General features: G+C 46.9%; 1 protein-coding gene across 1 annotated transcript in view; it reads right to left on the bottom strand.

Moving 5' to 3' along the window:
- NPDC1 (neural proliferation, differentiation and control 1) overlaps positions 1-20,409 on the bottom strand; it is a 52,920-nt gene that overhangs the window by 15,754 nt on the left and 16,757 nt on the right. The window contains exon 2 of the mRNA XM_083486037.1: positions 209-349. Coding sequence (XP_083342163.1) covers positions 209-349 — 141 coding nt within the window. The remainder of the gene's footprint in view (positions 1-208; positions 350-20,409) is intronic.

A 20,409-nucleotide genomic window follows, 5' to 3' on the forward strand; every position in this document is an offset into this window, starting at 1 on the left:
TACAAGTCTCCCAAGGGAATGCTGCTCTGAGGAAACAGCATGGCAGCAGAGGATGGGGGCCTCTCCTCCAAACAGAAAATGAAACAGTAGAGGGCAACATGGACACCAGACTTCTGATTCTGGCACAGAGCATTACTGGGTTTCAACTGCGGAAAGAGAACTGGCAATATTGTTCTGGCTGATGCTTTCTGCACCCAGCCCTACCTACCGCTGGCCGCCCGTGCCTTGGGGACGCATTGGCCGTCTTCATCCTCGATGAACTGAGAGAGACACGGGCCACAGGAATACGATCCGGGGAGGCAGAACTCACGGCGCAGCAAAGCACATTCCAGACTTCGAGGACAAGACTCTGTGTGTGTGAGAGAGAACCCATTAGTAATCTGTATGCTTTATGCACAAAGTTGTCACCCCCAATGCCACTGCTAGATAAGACAAAAGCACCACCGTGACCTACAGGCGAAACTCAAAAAAATTGAATATCGTGGAAAAGTTCCTTTATTTCCGTAGTCAAAATAAAAAATTCCTTCCAGTAGCACCTTAAAGACCAACTAAGTTAGTTCTTGGTATGAGCTTTCGTGTGCATGCACACTTCTTCAGATACACTGAAACAGAAGTTGCCAGATCCTTCTATATAGTGAGAAGGTGGGGAAGGGTATTATTCAGAAGGGTGGTGGGAATGGGTGATTTATTTCCATAATTCAACTTGAAAGGTGAAACTAATATACGAGATAGACTCATGACATGCAAAGCAAGATATGTCAAGCCTTATTTGTTCTACAGATGAAACTCGAAAAATTAGAATATCGTGGAAAAGTTCCTTTATTTCTGTAATTCAACTTGAAAGGTGAAACTAATATATGAGATAGACTCATGACATGCAAAGCGAGATATGTCAAGCCTTGATTTGTTATCATTGCGATGATCATGGCGTACAGCTTATGAAAATCCCAAATTAACCATCTCAGAAAATTAGAATATTCAATGAAGTCAGCAAAACAAGGATTGCAAATCGAGCAAGATGGGACCTCTGAGAAGTAGAAGCGCATCTCGCTTTGCATGTCATGAGCAGATCTCATATATTAGTTTCACCTTTTAAGTTGAATTACTGAAATAATTGAACTTTCCCACAATATTCTAATTTATTTATTTTTTAAAGATATTTATTAGTTTCCAATTTTTTACAAACAAAAAGAAAAAACAAACATAAGAATATTAAAAACACATAAATTTCACAACTTATTTTCTCCTAACTTATTTCCCCGACCTCCCCATACCTCCCCTTCTTGTATATCCAGTTTAAATTATTTGTACAGCAAATCCTTATCTCAAAGCATTACAGCTTAAAAAAAGAAAAAAAAAACAAAGAAAAAAGAAACACCTTATTTTCTCTCCAACCTCTTAAATTATTATAACTTTAAATTTTTACTTACAAAAATAAAGTCATTTTATCATAATTACAGCTTGAAACCACTTAATTTCAATCCAACATCATTCAACATTCCTTAATTCACAATATTCTAATTTTTTGAGTTACACCTGTAGTGGAGCTAAGGTTACCAGATTTTTTTCAATGAATCCTGAGTTGTTGGTTCTTCGGGGGGGGGAGCGGTGCGTGATGGGTCAGGCATGGAAGGCGGAGAAGGAGGGCCAAGAGCGGCAGCGGCGGTGGGGCTCGGGCAGAGCAATGCCCCCCAAACAGAAGCCACAGGGGCTCCAGCCCTCCCACTCCCCCAGCAGATGCAACCCAGCTACATATCACTGCTAAACAGGGACAACATCACCAACAGCCCTGGACTGAACTTCATGGAGACTCCATTTAAAAAATCACCTTAGTTAGTGGCCATCCCGTTGTTGCATAAATTAATGCAACACTGTGGCAGTGAAATGAATGTTGCATTCCTTTATTTAGCCTGAATCTACCACCCACCTTTTGGCAGACACACCGGCCTCCCAAGTTCTAGTATTGTTGGGGGGGGGGGCAAACCCACTTCCTGAACACCCTGCATTGTATTATAAGTCTCTATCACACACTCACACTCACACATCATGGTTGTCTGCAAGTTTTCCCCAGCAGCAGAACAAAGCACTGAAAAGGCTGTGGGGAGCAGGCTAATTTCTCAGAAGAAAAATCTTAATACCACCAGTACATTTCACCCATATCTCAGATTCTACACATCTACAGATACAGTGGCACCTCAGGATGCGAACGGGATCCGTTCCGGAGCCCCGTTCGCATCCCGAACAGAACATAAGACGCAACAGCGCATCGCATCTCGCTGCTTCCGCGCATGTGCGTGACATCATTTTGACTGACTGCACATGTGCGAGCGGCGAAACCCGGAAGTAACGCGCTCCGTTACTTCCAGGTCGCCGCAGAGCGCAACCTGAAAGTACTTAACCTGAAGCGTATTTATCCTGAGGTATGACTGTATGTATATTTTTCAAAAAATGAAAGCTGGGAATCTGGGGATTTGGGTTCGCCTAAGTGGAGGACTTACCACTCCACAGCCCTGTGTGGATGCCCATTCCTCTTTCCCCAACTAGAATGTAGAGCTTTGCACAACTGGCCTATTCAAAATCAACATACCCCGTGTATATTGGAGGGAAATAGCATGTGATTTTTGTGTGTGTGTGTGTAACTTAAAAAAAAGCAAACAATGCAGAGTTGGGGGTTGTGGATTTAAGACTGGAAAAATGAAAAAGTGACAGCAACCAAGACTGATGGGATCTGCCATCCTTTCACACAGTCACTTGCCACACACCAGCTTAAAAGTGCTCCAGAGTCTTCCAGGAGAAGGTGCAACTCACAGGACGCTGGAGCCTGCCCTGACATCCTGCTCCCTTCCAGGAACTGTTTGCTTAAATGGGTGTGTGTGTGTGTGTGTGTGTGTGTAGACTGAAACTCCCCCCACCTGAAAAGCAAACAACCATGCCTAGCCTGCCAGCAGAGGGAGAATGTGATGTGATGGTGTTGCCTCAGGTGACTATATTCTTCATACTGTGGGTTATTAGTGGGGTGGAGAGAAGAGTAAAGCAAGGAGGGTTTACTATGTACTTCTTGCAAAGCAATGATGAGCATGGGGGCAGGGAGAGAATGTTGAGAATTTGTTGATTGAAAAGAATCGAGAAGCTTTTTTTTTTAAATTAAAAAAAAGTCACAGGGTGGTAATGCGAGGGGAGACGATGACACAGGAGCAGTTTCCATCCACTGCAGACACAACCTGGCTGCACGTGGTGACTTTGAGCTAGATCTCAGGACCATTGGCTACCTGTCTACAGGACTGGAAGGTTGGCAGAGGAGAGAGAGAGAGAAGGGTTTTGCAAAGAAACCCAATGATTGCTTTTGTTGGCTTAGGTGCTGGGCCGGCAAAATGCTGGTGGCAGAGAGATGAAGTTTCCAGTGGGGTGGGCAGGTAGTTCCTCTAGTTGTACACACACACCCCGGACATCCATTTCACGTATCTCCTAGCTGTTTTAAAGCATTCTTTTAAAATTAAAGTGTACAGCTGAATAATGTGATAAGTGACTGCCTTTCCTGCCCTGTGTAGAATTTGATTTTATAATGATGGCCTCTCTCCTTTGATACTGCTATTAAAGAGCAACAGCCGCAAACCACTTGTTGAGAAGCCTTCAGGGCCAGGAAGCTGGCCAGCCAGAACACCAAAGAAGTGCTGGTTTCTGTGCTGGAAGCCGCAGAAGGAGAAAGTCGCTACTGTGCTTGAGGTCCTGCTTCTGAGCTTCCCATTGGGACACCTGGCTGGCCACTTTGAGTACAGGATGCTGGACTAGGTGGGTCCCCTTCGGGCCCAGTCCAGAAAGTTCATCTTAGGTTAACAGGAGAGAATCCTTACACCCTTCCTCCAGACAGAGGGGATTCTCCAAGCAAAGCTCTCAGGACCCTGCAGCTGTCGCCAGCTTCCTGCTAACAACAAACCTATCTTGCCTCTGCTTTGCCCTCTGGGAGGTTTTGGCGCAGTTCTGCTCTGCCTCCCTCTCCCTCCTTCCAAAAAGGATTAAGCAGCAATAGAGATACTTCTCAATCTAATTAAAGCTCCAATAAGGTTATTGGCTGCCATTTACAGTCTCCGGTTGCAACTGCTACTTACGATGCAATTAAACTCCCATTTGTTGGTGGTTAACGGTGCTGGAAATTTCTAGAAGGGCAGCGGGTGGGAAGGAAGTCTGGCCTCATTTACCAGCACCTGAGATTTTTGTAAACATGAACTGCTCTGCACATCCTTGGAAAAGAATTAGACACAATTGCCAAGAATTGTTTCCATCAGGTGCCATTAGTCATGTTTGCTATAATGGAATCAGAGCCTGCCTGGCACAGAGGGGTGACGCAAGATGCCAGGCAGATCTGAGGGTCTAGTCTAGGACCAGCTTGGAACCCCACAAAAACTGCCTTGAGTTCCAGAGAAGGCAAAATTGAAATAAGCAAAGCCTCCACACTCAGAGGCAGCCCACCTGCAAACATGTCACACTGACTCTCAGCATGGGGGTAAGAACAGGAAACAGGGAAACCTTTTCACATTTCCTCATGGACAGTCTAATGGGGGAGGCTTGCCAGAGGCAAGAGTGGGCTAAGCAGAGGTTGCGAATCTTACTTTCGGGTAAGGCATAGGTTTCTGTGCATGTATGACAATAAAGATATTATTATATTATATTATTATTATGTATGTGTGAGTGTGTTTATGTGTGTACATACAAATGCACGCAACCCACCCCTCTATCCTAGCAAGCAAGAGGATTAGGTTGACCAGGTTAAGGACACATTCTGGTCGGCCAAAAGAACTAAAGGAGGGTGCAGAGCAGGAATTGGTAAGGAGGGATGTGTGGCCTACACCAGTCCCAAAAGCTCAAACAGCGGCAAGGGGACCCAGGTTCAAAAACCAGCTCCAACCCTGAAGCTCACTGGGTAATCTAGGTCAATCACTATCCCTCAGCCTGAACTACCTTAATAAAGTTGTTGTGGAGATAACAGAAGAGAGGAACAACCGTGAACCCTGGTTTTCTTTTGGAGACATGGGCGTACAGGGGAGCAGAACATTAGGAGTATATCCAGGCCTCTGAGTTTCAAATCTCCAGCACTGCCTCCTCCTCCTCCTTCTCAGAGCAGAGGTGGTGTGGGAGGCACCTTGCAAAGCATCAGTCACCCTTCATGTTCATTTGCCCAGTGGCACCCACACACATACAAATTCCTCTATGCAGATTTGTGCACCCCTAAGGACCCAGAAGGGACGTGGGTGGCATTGTGGGTTAAACCACAGAGCCCAAGACTTGCTGATCAGAAGGTCGCGGTTCGAATCCCTGCGACGAGATGAGCTCCAGTTGCTTGGTCCCTGCTCCTGCCAACCTAGCAGTTCGAAAGCACGTCAAAGTGCAAGTAGATAAATAGGTACCACTCCGGCGGGAAGGTAAACGGCATTTCTGTGCGCTGCTCTGGTTCGCCAGAAGCGGCTTAGTCATGCTGGCCACATGACCCGGAAGCTGTACACCTGCTCCCTTGGCCAATAAAGCAAGATGAGCGCCGCAACCCCAGAGTCGGCCACGACTCGACCTAATGGTCAGGGGCCCCTTTACCTAAGGACCTAACAGCAGCCATGCAGAGAGGAGGGCTGCTGTCCTGCTTGAAGCCTTTCCATAAGCAACTTGCTTCTGTACATGGTCAGGAACATTACCTGCTGGACTAAATGAAGCCTTGGCCTGATCCAGCTGAGTTCTTTGAAAACAGAGTTAGGGTGTGTGTGTTGATGAGTCTAAGCTGCACAGCAGCTCTTTCAGTCGCACAGGATATCCTTTGCACTGCTCTTTGGCTTCAGTACAGCCCAACAACTCTATGAAGCAAGCATGAAACATGCCCATTTCACAGATGGGAAAGGGGTGCCAAGAGATAAATGGCTGGCCAATGGCCAATACAAATCTTACAAATCAGCACAAATTTGAGCTTGGGTCTTCCATGCCTTCATTTATAATAGCCTCCAAATAATTTATAATTCATTGAGCACTATTTTATCAGCCTCACATTTTAATCATTTCATTGTAAATTTTCAAACTGGGAGGAAAAAACCCACAACCATTAAGCAGAGACTGCTAAAAAATAAATAATTAAATTGAAAAGAAAAATCCCACAAGGACACTAGGTCAAGAGGCTTTCAAAAAATTTGGCCAGGCACAGAGATGACCGGCAGAATCCGTGACCAGAGGAAAGAGACAGTGGAGGAGGACTGGAGGAATTTTAAAATATCTCTCAAAAACTATTGTAAAATTGTGGACGGATAAGATGTTAAGGGGTAAGAAACAAAGAACTACAGCTGTAAATGTTAAAACTTACGTAAATTTAAAAGAGACTTGATTAAAAACTGACCGAAGGGTTGCTTAAAAAAGGCTAAAATAAGGATGTGGTGAAAGGAAGGTATGGGGAAGTCAAATTTTTGTGGTGTGTTTTTGATGTATGTGGTTTGTTTGTATTGTCTTTTGTATGTGTAAAAAACCAATAAAAACTTTATTAAAAAAAAAACAAAAAACAAAAAACAAAAAATTTGGCCAGGCAGACTGGACAGCGAGCTCAGGAGCAGTAGGATCGATGTGCAGCACATAGTTAAACCATGGAATCCATCGGAGAGAGTGACAGTGACCAACTGCGAAAGCTTTAAAAGAGGATTAGATGAATTCATAGAGGAGGAAAGGGCAATTGATGGCTCCTAGCAATCTCATCTAGTGGTTATGTTGCTGTTCACTACTTGCTCAGGAGTCAAGCCGCACAAACACTAAGGAAAATCAGAACTCCCCCCCTTCTGCTGCAAATGAAAAAAAGAAAACAGTTCTAAAAATTGTCTGTCTGCCTTCCAGAAGGCCTTATATAATGGCTGCTACAAGCAAGCCGAACTCCTGGTAGCAAAGGAGGGCAGGAGGAAGAAACACTAAGAGCGTTAACACAGTCCGGAAAGCCAGGGAGAGGCTGTGACGTCCTTCTGAGGGTTGCAACAGCTAAGAGGGAAGGAGGCAGAGCCAAGCCTTCCATCCTGCTATTGTCCCAGGCAAACTATGTCCCCCGGCTCACAGACAGCAGGTTATCGACAAAGGTGAAGCCTTGCTAGCACTGTTGTCTTCAAGCGGAGAAGCAAACAAGCTTTACAAAGTGTCAGCCTTCTAAGAAAGAAAAGAAAGAAGCAAGCAAGAAACAGGGGGAACTGAGCTTTGGGAGGCAGGTGGGAGGGAAATGTGCCATGTACTTGTTAAAAAATATTCGACTGTAATAGTACCACTCGATTCTGCCCTGGTCAGACCCCACCTGGAGTCCTGTGTCCAGTTTAAGAAGGGTATTGACAAGCTGGAAAGTGTGGAGAGGAGGGCGACCAAGATGACCGAGGTTCTGGAAGCCAAGCCTTATGAGGAGCTGGGTATGTTTAGACTGGAAAAGACGAGACTGAGAGGAAAGATGACAGACATCTTCCAATATCTGAAGGAGCATCTCCACCCCCATCATTCTGCCTGGACACTGAGGTCCAGCGCGGAGGGCCTTCCGGTGGTTCCCTCGCTGTGAGAAGCCAAGTTACAGGAAACCAGGCAGAGGGCCTTCTCGGTAGTGGCGCCCACCCTGTGGAACACCCTCCCACCAGATGTCAAAGAGAAGAACAACTACCAGACTTTTAGAAGACATCTGAAGGCAGCCCTGTTTCGGGAAGCTTTTATTGTTTGATGCATTACTATATTTTAATATTTTGTTGGCAGCTGCCCAGAGTGGCTGGGGAAGCCCAGCCAGATGGGCGGGGTATAAATTATTATTATTATTATTATTATTATTATTATTATTATTATTATTATTATTATTATTAATATCTAAAGGGTTGTCACATGGAGGATGGAGCCAGCTTGTTTTCTCCTGCTCTGGAGGGTAGGACTCGAACCAATGGCTTCAAGTTACAAGGAAGGAGATTCCGACCAAACATCAGGAAGAACTTTCTGACCGTAAGAGTCAGCCAATCAAACGGACTGTCTCAGAAGGTGGTGGGCTCTCATTCGTTGAGCGTTTTAAGGTTGGACGGCCATCTGCCATGGATGTCTTAGTTGAGATTCCTGCATTGCAGGAGATTGGACTACATGACCCTCTAGGAGGTCTCTTCCAACTCTACAATTCTGTAAAATTGCTGCTAGCTTGGAGTATGGGAATTAGCTAAAAGTGGATTTGAGGTCTACGAATGGCTACTAGTCTGGGTAGCTGAATATAACCTCAGTTTTCCAAAGTAGTCCACCTGCAAGCCTCTGGCATGTAGAGCCTTCTCTATTTTCTTTTTTTTCAAAAAGCACTGTATTTTTCGTTCTATAACATGCACCCGACCATAACACACATGTAATTTTTAGAGGAGGAAAATCCGTAGGCAAGCCACCCGTAGGCATTCCCTCCATAACACACACAGACATTTCCCCTTACTTTCTAGGAGGAAAAAGGTGAGTGTTATGGTGCAAAAAATACGGTAAATGCTGGAGCAAACAAGGCTGTTCTTGCACTCCTATGTCAAACATAGAACTGAAGTGGAGGAACATGAGTCTTGTTTCTGAAAAACTCCTACCATACAAATGCACACTTACAAACTTGGTGACAAGTATCCTCCCTCACCCCACCCCAAAGAAGGTAAAGTGGATGCTAATCTTTTAGATATTTATCAAGTGCACACACAAATTACAAGAATAAAAACTAGGACTCTCCACAGTAAGTTGGAACACATCTACTATAGCAGGGGCCATGTCTCCAGTTCTGCACTAAAACAACAGTTGCACCCCAACTTTGTTTTAAAAAGACATGGACGCTCCACTTTTCAAAGAATTAAAAATGTGTGTGCAATGTTTAAACACCACTTGCGACGCCTCAGCCGGCTGCAAAGAGGCTGTGAGCTTAAAACCCAGGGAACTGAGAAATTAAACAACAGGTTTGCAGGTTCTCACAGAGGGGTGTTCTCAGCTGTGCGGCAGCAGTTGGACACGTCAGCGGAGTCTGTTTTACACACACAGGGGAGTAAACAAGGGCCCGCCAACCACGGCAAGGAAGAAAGCGCTTTCATCAGATGGCAAGTAGAAGGGGTGGTATTTGAGATCGGAACACAAATAACAGTTTTGGTAACTGTGACACAAGGGTAGGTCTCTTCAGCCTTCAAAGTCAGAATCTGGGCAATGTAGGTATTTAGTTGTATATCGAGACTGATATGAAAGTTGTACAACTGGGGGTTGGAGGAAAGGGGATGTGGGATGTGTCTCCCCCCCCTTATTAAAATGCTCTTTTTAAAGAATCTGGGCAATGGGGAGCTGAATTTTGCAGAGAAACTTGGGTGCATTATTTCTTCCTTCAGCAACTATGTCCCAAACATCTGGAGGGAACCAGGCTGGGGAAGTCTGGTATATTTTATACACTTTCCTTGGTTTCTAAGTCAGAACAGGCTTTGAAAGCACATATTGGCAGTACAGTGGTATCTCTGGTTGCGAATGGGATCCATTCCCGTTCGCAACCTGAACGGAATGCAACCTGCTTCTGCGCATGCGTGTGGTGTTATTTTGCGCGTCTGCGCATGCGCGAACGGCGTAACCCTTTCCGGTACTTCCGGGTCACTGCGGGACGCAATCTGAAAAGACGTAACCTGCAGTGTTCGCAACATGAGGTATGACTGTACAGTGGTACCTCGGCTTACATACGCTTCAGGTTACAGACTCCGCTAACTCATAAATAGTACCTCAGGTTAAGAACTTTGCTTCAGGATGAGAACAGAAATCGTGCTGCAGCAGCACAGCAGCAACAGTGGGAGGCCCTATTAGCTAAAGTGGTGTTTCAGGTTAAGAACAGTTTCAGGTTAAGAACGGACCTCCAGAACGAATTAAGTTCTTAACCTGAGGTACCACTGTACTTAAGACAGCCCCAGAAATATTTGGCGGTGCAATAGGAAGCACCAGTGCTCACTTCCAACAACCAACTTGGTTTGGATTGCACTCCTCAAAGTGTTGTGTGAGTGGCGGCCCTTCTCCAGGTGCCCCTACCATCGGAGGCGCAAAAGCTGCAACGCCAGAAGCAGGCCTTCTCTGGGGTGATGCTCCAGTTGTGGTGCACCCTCCCCAGAACACATCCTACCATTAGGTAAAGAGAAGTGACTGCCTTGGGCACCTGATATCGGGTGTCATAAAGGACAGTCAGTTTGCGGAGGGGGCACCATTTAATTTATTATGTTTTTAAGCCAGGGAGAACAGCCTCGGGTGCAAAAAAATCACTTGACTGAGCCTTGGACACTCTCTGCTTGAGGCTGCTCCATTTGCTATCCTGCGTCAAGCAATAACATAACCTTGTACCAGCAGCACCCCAGGACATTTTGCCTGGTGGCACAGTTTTTGTCACCTCTCAACGCCAGGGAACCCTCTTTTTCATTTTACCAGGATTTCCAAGTTCAGTTTCAGTGAGATCATAAAACCATGTGAAACTGTTTAGGAGTGCAGCTTCCTGTTTGGCATGCCAGTTTTTAGTGCTGCTGTAATTTGTACCTAAAGGGACGTGGGTGGCGTTGTGGGTTAAACCACAGAGCCTAGGGCTTGCCGATCAGAAGGTCGGTGATTCAAATCCCTGCGAGAGGGCGAACTCCCGTTGCTCGGTCCCTGCTCCTGCCAACCTAGCAGTTCGAAAGCACCTCAAAGTGCAAGTAGATAAATAGGTACCACTTCGGCGGGAAGGTAAATGGCATTTCCGTGCGCTGCTCTGGTTCGCCAGAAGCAGCTTAGTCATGCTGGCCACATGACCCGGAAGCTGTACACCTGCTCCCTCGGCCAATAAAGCGAGGTGAGCGCCGCAACCCCAGAGTCGGCCACGACTGGACCTAATAGTCAGGGGTCCCTTTACCTTTAATTTGTACCTATTTGTATTTGTATTCCCTCCTCCATTTGATAACCCTGCCTACACCCTCTAGCCCCCTTCCCTCACACCTGGCCAACCCCTCCTCCCTCTGCACCTGACCAAGCTCCTTTCCTGTCAAGCCACTCTCTGAAATGCCTACCCCCCTCCATTAAACCTCACTGCAGCCACATTTAATGGAGGGGGCTGCAGTGAAATGCCTTACCCTCTGTTAGACAGATTGCCTGGGCTGCCTGTCACCCACGCTGCTTGCTCACGCGCTGCCCGTAGGTGGCCATGCAAACTGTGGCATGACGACAGTGTTACATTTTTATCTTATGTATGAAGAAGTGATGAAAGCAGTCTTGGGGAACAGCAGAAAAGGGTGTTCTGTTCTGAAGTGCAGGGACAACCTAAACTGGAAAATAAACTTGGAACACTGATTGCACCACTGAGAAAAACAAGGACATAAACAGATCACTCAGGGTGTGAGTGTGCAAAACTCACTTCATCCCTACTGCTCCAAGGTTCCATATGCACTCACAACCCCAGCAGTCTCTGCACACTCATGTAAGCACTGCCACTTGCTTCAAGCAGTAAAATCCCCAGCCTCTTGAATAATTGATCCGGACACAATTTGTACTCAAGTGTCCCCATTTCAGCACAGTTCAGGGTACACAGAAGCCGCGGATCAGACCAGACTGTTATAGGAAAACCCTTAAGGTAACATCCAAATAACTTTCGCTCAGGCACTCTGATGCACAATTTCATCACTTCTGGACCTGGGATCAGGGGAAGGAATCTCACATTTACCTTCACTTATTTATTTCATTTACAGTGTTACCTCAGGTTAAGAATTTAATTTGTTCCGGAGGTCTGTTCTTAACCTGAAACTGTTCTTAACCTGAAGCACCACTTTAGCTAATGGGGCCTCCCGCTGCCATTGTGCCACCATCGCACGATTTCTGCTCTCATTCTGAAGCAAAGTTCTTAACCTGAGGTACTATTTCTGGGTTAGCGGAGTCTGTAACCTGAAGCGTCTGTAACCTGAGGCACCACTGTATTTACTTACAACATTTGAATACCAACCAATAAATTAGCTTTCTCTGGGTGCTGATCAATACAAATCACAAAATCAACCTCCCTCCCTCCCTAATTAACAAAGCAAACAAATCACTACAGCATAAGCAGAAGAAATAAGACCACCAAGCCATACAAAGAAAGTACTAGAAGACTAACCCCAAACAGCTGGGAAATATAAAGGTCTTCTCCTGACGCCCAAAGAATGACAATGTGGGTGCCAGTCCACATTGAGGGCATGACCAATAAAGTCCTCTCTCCAGGAACCCATCAATCATTCCATTTTAAACACTGTGGTGCCACTTCAAACTGTCATGGCTTCCCCCAAAGCACTGTGGGAGCTGCTGAAGGTTGTTTCTCAGCTCTGCTGAGATGCAATTGCAAAGAGATGCCATTCCCAGAGGGGTTTAACAATCGACAATCCTCTTCCCAGGAAATTCTGGGAATTCAGGTAAGGGAACAGGGGCCCTCCTAACAAGTCACAGGTGTGAATGTGGCCTAGGTGGGACTTTGGTCTGATTCCGCAGCCAAGTTCCTCTTCTGCTAAGCTCTCTTAAAATAGGGCCTGGGAACCATAGCTGTCAACTTACAGATTTGAAAATAAGGGACCAGCAGCCTCGAAAATAAGGGATCAGCAGCCAAAATAAGGGATCAACAAATACTTTGATAAAAGACATATTTTGTTGCGTGCAAATGGCTTTAGATACCTATTAGGTCCATAAATTACCATATAGCATATATTCAACACACAAAAATAGCAACAATTTGTTGTTGACAAAGCACAGCTGGACATAGAAAGTGCCCCATTACCTTCAGTAGCTTATTTAAGGGACATCATCAATAAGGGACAGCAGTGGGACATGGTGCTGGGATAAGGGACTGTCCCGCCAAAAAAGGGACGCTTGACAGCTATGCTGGGAACACCTGTGACTGAGAAGGCATTGCTGTGCTCATTGCCCCCGACCACCACCAATGACACAAAGCAGGAAGGGTGACCTTTTTCCATTTGGCTGATCCACCCCTTTCTTTGTTCTTTTGCAAGGCCCTGAGCAGCTCCCATTATAAGCCCTGCTCTGCCAACGGCAACAGTCCCACTCTCTCTCTGCCATGTAAGCAGTGCTGAATTATTGATGGTGTTCTCCACAACTCTGAGGAGCGGCAAAAGAGCAAAACAGAAATAACCCCCATCAAGGTAACCTTCAGAGCCATCAAAGCACTCTTTGAAAGGGAGGAAGCAGCCTAGCCTTTGACACCCATTGTAGTAGCTGCATTTGTTGTTGGTTTTTTGTTTTCTAAGGTTCTCTCTCACTTGCATTTTCAAAATAGGAAGCAGTCTGTGAATTCATAGGGCTTTGGGATGCCTCCAGAGAAATCCACTGTCAGGGAATGACAGCAACAGTCCTCACCTGGGGTTGGGGTGGGGCTCCCCAGCCAGCTGGAATTCAGGGCTATGCTACCTCTGAATGTAGAGACACGGGTGGCACTGTGGGTTAAACCACAGAGCCTAGGGCTTGCCGATCAGAAGGTCGGCGGTTTGAATCCCCGCGACGGGGTGAGCTCCCGTTGCTCTGACCCATCTCCTGCCTACCTAGCAGTTCGAAAGCACACAGTGCAAGTAGATAAATAGGTACCGCTCCGACGGGAAGGTAAACGGTGTTTCCTTGCGCTGCTCTGGTTCACCAGAAGTGGCTTAGTCATGCTGGCCTCATGACCCAGAAGCTGTACGCCGGCTCCCTCGGCCAATAAAGCGAGATGAGTGCCGCAACCCCAGAGTCTTCCACAACTGGACCTAATGGTCAGGGGTCCTTTTACCTTTACCTCTGAATGTGGAGGTTCCATTTAGATGTCATTCTGATGCTCAAGAGGGAAGAATCAGAAGGTTTGGTGGAGCCCTGAGGTTCACAGAAGTGAGAATCTTTAAAGGTGTGGGTGGGAACTAGAGGAATCCCCACCCCACCCCAAAAAGTACAATGGTTAGTAAGTGCACAAAAGAAACTCTTTCCCACAGTCAGTGGCGTAGAGTGGTGGGTGCAAGGGGGGCCGGCCGCACCGGGCGCAACATCTGGGGGGGCGCGCTCGCCGCCTCCGGAATCGCCGAAGAGCCTCGGGCGCAGGCTGTAGCAGAGCCCTATGTCTCGCGGAACCGACGAGCTGGCAGCGGCTCTCAGCGCTGGCCGCGGAGGGTGCGCCAGGCAGCCCCTCCTCACAGCCCCGCCGCTGCTGCTGCAGCAGCAGCTGCTGGGCCATGTTGCATTTTCCTCGCCTCTCTGCCCTCCTCCGGGCAAGCGGCGTCGTTTGGGCGGCAGCGCCAGCGGCAACTCGCCTCAGATCACCTGACGCGGCAGGTTAGGGGTTAGGGGGCACAAATTACTTGCCTTGCCCCGGGTGCTGACAACCCACGCTACGCCGCTGCCCACAGTGCATAGTTATACTTTTGAACTCACTCCAACAGGAGTTAGCGGTGACTGCCAATCTAGATGGCTTTAAAAGAAGATGGGGCAAATTTGTGGAGGAGATATGGCTGTCAAAGGCTGCTAGCTGGGATGGCTCTGCTCTGCCTCCACAGTCCAAGGCAGTAGTGCTTCTGAATGCCAGTGTCTGGAGTGCACAGGGGGCCCTTGTGCTTATGTCCTGTTTGCAGGTTTCCCACAGGCATGTGGTTGGCCAACGTGAGAACAGGATGCTAGTCTAGGTGGGTCACTAGTCTGATCCACCAGCCAGGCCTCTAATGAATGAGATGTTGTGCCTCACGGGGGAGGGCACTGCTGCCTAACCAGAATCCTGAAGAAGAGTGCTCTACGCTGCAACATTTTGTTGCCAATCTCACTCCTTATGACTAGTAAAGCACTGATGAATAGGCTCTCCTTTAACAGTTCACTATGGCTATTCCCTATTTCCCTCCAATGCACAAGGATATATTGCTCCTGAACATGGAAGCCCCATTTGTGTCAACCTGTTTGCAGGCTCAACTCCAGCCACTGGAGAACGAAATGAGCTGCTGGTTTTCAGGCTAGCCCAGCTGCAGCTACTCTGGTGAAGGTTATGCTTCTGGGTCCCAGTATCTCTTTTGACTCAGCTGCTCCAATATTTGCTCAGGCTCATGAAATCTGCTTGTGCTCCATGAATACACATGAAGCTTTGCACAACATTTCCTCCGTTGCAACAGGAACTGTTCCTACCCAGGAATGAAATATACTCCTGTTCCTTCCAATTACGGGAAGTGAGACAGGGAGAAAGTTACTAATTGCAATCCTGCTGCCTCCCATTAAGGATCCTTTATCACATTAGCCGCCCGCTCTTGTAATAATATGGAGCTGGCAGCCCATCATATAACAGCCTGGGAAGCATCTTTGTCTGACTGTCAGATCTGCCTGCAGCCACGGAAGGAAGGAAGTCGCCCTCACGCCCAGGACAGACCAATGGCCCTTCCTGATCCAGAAGCCCCTCCTTATGCGATCCCATAGCAGCTGAATCACCCACTCTCCTGTCATCCACCAACTGCATGTGCATTTATTTTATTACTCATTTGAAAACACTGAGACACAGTTTCCCCAGAAGTTTCAGCATGGCTGTTCCAGCCACCAGCCACACAAGCACAACACAACAGCAGCACTAGTACAGCAGCACTTCAGGAAGCAGCTGTCTACCAGACTCATCCGGTAAGCAGGCTGAGACCCTACTTGCCCACGGACTGTCTCACAAGAGTGGTGCATGCTCTGGTTATCTCTCACTTGGGCTACTGCAATGCGTTCTACGTGGGGCTACCTTTGAAGGTGACCCGGAAACTACAACTAATCCAGAATGCGGCAGCTAGACTGGTGACTGGGAGCGGCCGCCGAGACCATATAACACCGGACCTGAAAGACCTACATTGGCTCCCAGTACGTTTCCAAGCACAATTCAAAATGTTGGTGCTGACCTTTAAAGCCTTAAACGGCCTCAGTCCAGGATACCTGAGGATACTCCTTCAGGTATACTGGACCGAGGCAAGAGCATGTCACATGGTCACAGTCCCCTCAACTGCAGGCGCAAGCTGGTGCACTTGGTTCAGATGCCAGTTTCTCTAGGAAAGGTGTGGCTTTTTGGGGGGGGGCACCCTCCCAATGATGGAGGAGGTTGAGTACAGAACCAAGCGTGGCGCAGCTCCAGCGACTGGCTCCTCCTCTTGCCACAAGGAGGAGGAGGATGGAATCAGCCTCCCACCAGTGGCAGAACCAGGCGGTGGCGGTGGAGCTATTGACCACTGAAGTCGCCCGTCCCCTGTGTCCGGCTCCATCCCCAGCTCCTCCCAACACCCTGACATCACCCACCCCCAATCGCCCTCACAACTGGGTGCCTCTGGTAAAGCATGAGACTCTTAATCTCAGGGATGTGAGTTCCCATGCTGGACAAAAATATTTCTGCATTACAGGAGGTTGGGATAGATGACCGCAGGGGTTCCTTCCCAGCCTAGAATTCTATGATTCTATGAATTCTGTAGGCAGCCTTTCTCCTCCTTCACCCTCTGCCAGCCAGCATAAGCAAAGCAATCCATGCACCACAGGCAAGCAGCTGCACCCTTTTCACTAGCCCAGGTGCCTGGTCATCGCTGAAGTGAAGCCACAACTCACAGCAAAAGAGTTATTACTATTATTATTATTACAGTTTATATCCTGCCCTTCCTCTCCAAAGGAGCCCAGAGTGGCAGGCACAGCAATAACAAAACTTTTTTTAAAAGAGAGTTGTAAAACATTCTTTAAAAAGTTAAAATATAAATGCAAGGTGGGAGAGGGTCTCCAGCAATTGTTCACAAACTGTTTTGGCCCCTACGCCTCCCACCCCTAGTTCCATAAACTCTCTCTCAGTGCCAGCTACCCTATAAAAAGCTTAATTCAGAATAGCAGTTTGCAGCATCCACAGCACAATCAAATTCAAAACAGTTGCGTCTGTACATGTATTTGTTCTGGAAAACAGCATTTTGTGCTTCGACACTGTTTTGAAAATTTGTTTTGAAACCAGTAACCTTTAATTGCACGTTTATTCAAAATCCAATTTAAATGATTTTCTTTGATCGATACTTGATGAACTTGATCCAGCGATGCCAGTGTGATAGTCGTTTGCACCTCCAGTGCTCCCTGCTACCCGCTTGCTTCTTAGAGCCCCACTAGAGGATCCCAGGGGGAGGGACCACCTGCTTTGGAAACCACTGGACTGAAGGTCCAACCCTAAGGTTGGCTGGGGGGGAAAGGCTGAGCTTCCATAACCATCATCAGGCAAATAAGACAGCAGTTTATTTTTCTATATATTTCATTGCATTTATATACAGCTTCACTGTACAGTGGTACCTCGGGTTAAGAACTTAATTCATTCTGGTGGTCCGTTCTTAACCTGAAACTGTTCTTAGCCACTTTAGCTAATGGGGCCTCCCGCCGCAGCCACACAATTTCTGTTCTCATCCTGAAGCAAAGTTCTTAACCCGAGGTACTATTTCTGGGTTAGCAGAGTCTGTAACCTGAATCGGTATAACCTGAAGCGTATGTAGCCTGAGGTACCACTGGAAAAAAACAAGCTACACAGAGCAGTTTATGAAAAGACAGCTGTTGTAGTCAGGTAAGTGTCCTTCAAGTATCACTTTGGTCAATGACTAGTTTTTTTAATTCAAAGGGGTTATGATTATAAACTCATTTCAGCTATGCTGAATAGCTCTGGCTTTGTTATTTGCCCATAACAAAAAGTACAGAAAAGTACAGCTGCTATCATGGCCTGACCGCCTGGAGTATCCTCCACACACTTTAAAAATGAATGTTATCACTATGGCAATTAATTTTATCCACTCAGCACAGCAAACCCATAGCCTAGGCAGACAACTTGCGATCACTGTGCTAAAGAAAGAAAGAAAGAAAGAAAGAAGAAGAAGAAGGGGAGCGGGGGAAACATTGATAGGAAACTGAATTGTGCACCAAATGCTACACATTACACAATACAGGCAGAAACACAATGATTACTGTTAGCAGTAATTTCATTTAATAACACACACCTTTCTGACACATTTTAAACTCAGAGCAAGCAAACCAGCAACGTTCATGTAATTAAAAACAAATTAGGTAACACACCGAGCCCTGATCCTGGTACCATTAACTCATAAACATTAGCCCCACTCCCTGCCACCACCGCCAAGCCTCTGAATTAAATAACTTAATCTCTCCTCTTTAAATATTATATCCAGTTCAGCAGCACGTAAGGGGGGGGGGTGGAGGGGGAAAATATGAGCTCTGTAGTGCTCCTAAAGCTGGAGATTTACAGTAGCTGGGAATAAACACTAAATCTCTTTCTTCCTCAGCCGAAAAAGGCACCTATAGCTAAATTCACACAAGGCAGATTTAGAAGCAGATTATACTCTAATGCTCCAAAACAGGCAAGAAGAGGAGGCCGTTCCACAGATTCCCTCTTAATGAACAAGGCAGGACTGTACCCCCCCCCTTCATCTTTCCTGCCAGGAAAAGCAAGCCCACAAAAAAATAAAAATAAAAATTGAAGTACTGATGTTTCCCTAAGAGCAAGGGAATCCCCTCCTATATAGTGTTGCAGTGGGGGGGGGAGGGATTTGAGATCCATTGCAGCTTTCTGACAGTACAGTACTGAACATTCTCACACCAATCATGCAGATTGCTGGGTGACCTTGGCCTAGCCTACCTTGAAGGGCCGTTGTAAGGGTAAGATGGGGAGGAAGGAGAACTCCTTGGCAGGAAACACGCGGGTTGCAAATAAATCTCTGTATGCTTTTATGGTGTTGTAAAATCGCTCCATGGTGCCTCGTCAAAAGAAATCCCTAAATTGAATCCCTACTTGTGTGGGGGTTACATTCCAGGCCCCTGTGCGCATAACTGAAATTGTGTAAAATGGGGAGCTCCCTCTAAACACCCTCTCTGCCACTCTCTCTTCAAGCAATACCAAAACCACCGTGTCCAAAATGCCGCATTTTTCGCTCTATAAGACGCACCTAGTTTTTGGAGGAGGAAAACAAGAAAAAAAATATTCTGAATCTCAGAAGCCAGAACAGCAAGAGGGATCGCTGCGCAGAGAAAGCAGCAATCCCTCTTGCTGTTCTGGCTTCTGGATAGCTGCGCAGCCTGCATTCGCTCCATAAGACGCACACACATTTCCCCTTACTTTTTAGGAGGGAAAAAGTGACTCTTATAGAGCAAAAAAAAGGTAACTAGAATTGAAGCTCTGGGTCCTGCAAAAGGCTGGAGGACAGGCAGGAACCTTGAGACTGCTGCTTCTGCTGCTGCAGCTGCGCCACATCAGCTGTTAGATGGGAAGGCTGAACAGTTTTAAAAAAGGTTCTGCTCTGCCTCCAGTCTCTTCGGGGCTTCCTCTGCCCTCACCAACATCCTCTCCGGGCTCCAGGGAGAGTCTCCTTGTGAGCCACAATGACTCTCTCAATCTCTCCCTCCCTTTCTGGGTTTGAATTATTTATTTTCTGGCGCTGTGCATACACCAAGTCACACGTAAGCTGATTGCACCTAAGTGGGTGAGGAGGAGCCTGTAAATAAAGTACTGCCAGCACAAGGAAAATCAATGTTTTAAAGGAGAGGGGAAAAATAGGTTGGGTCTTATAGTAATGAGGTCAGCTTACAGATTACATGAAGTCAGGATAGGGCCACAGCCCAGTTGCAGAGCCTCTGCTTTGCATGCAAAATCTCCCAGGTTCGGTCCCTAATGGGAATGTCGCCTGTCTGAAACCCCAGAGAGCCACTGCTGGTCCATGTAGTGGGTTGGGACCTCCTGGTGGTCTGCAGGCTGACCCAGGTGGGTTATAACAAGAACACTACCACCATGCAAACATATGGTAAAAGTGTATGTTTCAAGGCTGAGTCCAAGATGGAAATGTTTGGCAAAGTTACTCCCTGGTGCTGAGAAATCAGGTAAAAAAATACGACTGCTGCCCAGTTCTATGATTGTCTGACTTAAAACAGATTCCAGGGGTTTTGGTTTTTTTAAAAAAACAACTGGTTTACTCTTGTGCCTATTTATTACATATGGTACCCAATGCTGCATGTAGTAAATAGGCACAAGAGAAAACCAATGCTGTGTGGGACGCGGGTGGCACTGTGGGTTAAACCACAGAGCCTAGGTCCTGCCGATCAGAAGGTCGGTGGTTCGAATCCCCGCAACGGGGTGAGCTCCCATTGTTCGGTCCCTGTTCCTGCCAACTTAGCAGTTCAAAAGCACGTCAAAGTACAATTAGATAAATAGGTACCGCTCTGATGGGAAGGTAAACAGTGTTTCTGTGCGCTGCTCTAGTTCGCCAGAAGCAGCTTAGTCATGCTGGCCACATGACCTGGAAGCTGTCTGCAGACAAACGCCAGCTCCCTTGGCCAGTAAAGCAAGACGAGCACCGCAACCCCAGAGTCATTCGCGACTGGACCTAATGGTCAGGGGTCCCTTTACGTTTACCCAATGCTGTAACCTGCCCCAGTGAC

Source organism: Podarcis liolepis (assembly GCF_965112155.1).
Source record: "Podarcis liolepis genome assembly, chromosome: Z".
NCBI lineage: Eukaryota > Metazoa > Chordata > Lepidosauria > Squamata > Lacertidae > Podarcis > Podarcis liolepis.